The 2,223-nt window shown below is 48.4% G+C and overlaps 1 protein-coding gene across 1 annotated transcript; it reads right to left on the bottom strand.

Moving 5' to 3' along the window:
* Nucleotides 1–408: 408 nt before the first annotated feature.
* LOC128943765 (neuropeptides B/W receptor type 2-like) lies at nt 409–1,404 on the bottom strand. Its single transcript, XM_054286669.1, has one exon. The coding sequence runs from the start codon at nt 1,402–1,404 to the stop codon at nt 409–411; it is 996 nt and encodes a 331-aa protein (XP_054142644.1).
* Between the last annotated feature and the right edge of the window lie 819 nt (nt 1,405–2,223).

The raw sequence follows: 2,223 nt of genomic DNA, 5'->3' as shown, positions 1-2,223 counted from the left end.
CTGCTCCATTAAACAATCCTCCCTAATAACTCAGTGATAAAGAACTGAGCTTTGCACTCCTCTGGAAATTGGTCTCCAGCCTGTCCGTGCTGTACAGCAGATGGCAATAAAGGACCACTCTGTGGCAGAAGCACACCCCTGAAAAGGAAATGTTCTGTCCTTAGTAATTCAGAGGGTGAAATTAAAATCAGGGTCTAGAAATGCAAGTTGGTGGGAGCAAAGAGGGGAAATACAAGAGCTGCAAGTGGGCAGGACAAACCCTGTTGCTGATGAGGGTTACAAACAGACCACACATTACATATAAACCAAAGAAAGGACGTTGTGCATTCATTGGCCACTCCTCCAGTCTGCAAAGTTTCTCCTGAAAAACCCTGGAAGGGCAGGGACCTGCCAGCCCCAGCCCCCTGTTCAAGAAGTTCTGCATTTCTTCAGCTTCCGGAAACTTTTCCGAAAACTGTCATCCAGGAAAGCATACAAGAAAGGATTCAAGCATGAATTGGCATAGCTTAGGCTGGTGATGAAGTAGGATATCCCAATGACCATGGAGGTCTGGGGTAAGTCAGTGGTCAAAGCCACGATGGTAGCCAGGTGGAAAGGGGTCCAACAGAAGAGGAACACAGCCAGGACTATGAAGACCATGATGGTGACTTTCTTCTTGGCTTTGTCCAGGGCTCTGGCATTGGAGTTCAGGTGCATGTTCCTCAGCTTGTAGAGCATCATGGTGTAGAGGATGCAGATGGTGGATAGTGGAATGGCAAAGCCAAGGATGAGGGTGTAGATCCTGCTGGCTTTGAACCAAAACCTCTCCGGCTTGGGGAAATTGAGACCACAACTCTTGATCTCCAGGTCGTCAGTGTAGACATTGGCAAAGATGATGAAAGGGAGGACTATGATGGTGACCAGGATCCAGATGCACAGGCTGACAATCCTGGCTGCTCGGTACGTGCGGTGGGGCATCCTCTTGGACCTGACCGTAGCCAGCACCACCAGGTACCTGTCTATGCTCATCACTGTCAGGAAATAAATGCTGGAGAAGATATTGTAGTGATCTATGGACAAGATGACCTTGCAGAGGATTTTTCCAAAGGGCCAGTAGCGGAGGAGGTGCTCTGCAATATTGATGGGCAAGACAAGGGTGAACAAGTCATCAGCGATAGCGAGGTTCAGGATGAACATGTTGGTCACAGTCTTCATCTTGGGGGCCTTGAGGATCACATAGATGACAGCAGTGTTGCCTGTGAGCCCCACCGCACAGATCACAGAGTAGATCACGGGCAGGACAATGTAGAAATCAGCTGCCTGCTCTTGGAGGGTGAAGTTGAACTTCATGCTGTTTTCCAGGTAGCAGCTGTTGCCTGCGTTGCTGCAGGAGCTGTTCAGATCATCCCAAAAGATGTTTCCCATTCCTATTGACCACAGACCACCTCCAGATACCACTGAAAGCCTCACTAGGCCAGAAGTGAGAGGTTTTTTGCTTGGTTGGGATATTTTTCCCCTCCTGTGAGAAGCAGCTGTTACCTCATTTAGATGTAGCTTATTTTCAAAGGTGAGTTGTGAGGCTTCTTGGACCACCTAACTTACCTCTCCCCCCCGTTGGAGAAGTTAGATTTTGAAGTGGTGATGGGAGAAGAAAATGTTTGGAAGACATAAGGCTCCATGAACCAAGAAAACAAGAGAATAATGTCTTTCTAAAGAAGTCAAGGAACTCTTCTTTCTGAGAGCATTCCGGTGAGCTTTGGCTTTTCTTTGCTGGGGGAGTTGAGCGGCTCTCATTCAGCTGTCTAAAGTGACAGTTCTTTTGGGGCTGGCAGGAACAAGGAGGCAGAAGGGGGAATTTCGTGCCTGGCTGGCTGTTCACAGCCCTTGGAGGACTGGAGGGATGGCTGCAGTTTCTCTGGCACAGCTCTTGCTTTCCATGCTGGAGCAGAAGCGTTCCAGTGGTTAATTAGCGCCTGCCTTTGTGTGGAGTTCAGGCTCTTCATGGACAGCGATTTCACAAACAATGAAGAAGTTTCTGACACTGCTACTCCCCACTCCCAGGGTCCCCTAGCAAAAGAAGGAGGGGGAAAAATAGTTCAGGGAGTATTTCTGAAATTAACATTTAAAGGGGATTTCCCTGCAATCAAAGTACACCTTTAAGCAAGAGTGAGTTATGAACTTACTCACTCTGAAAACCATCCCCAGTACGAACAACTGGCAGCCCCCCAAATTTGGCACAGATAG

This window comes from Melozone crissalis, unplaced genomic scaffold (assembly GCF_028551555.1).
Source record: "Melozone crissalis strain CALT ecotype California unplaced genomic scaffold, PUWL_Pcris_2 ptg000055l_1, whole genome shotgun sequence".
Taxonomy (NCBI): Eukaryota; Metazoa; Chordata; class Aves; order Passeriformes; family Passerellidae; genus Melozone; species Melozone crissalis.
This window is presented reverse-complemented; position numbering and strand designations above follow the sequence as displayed.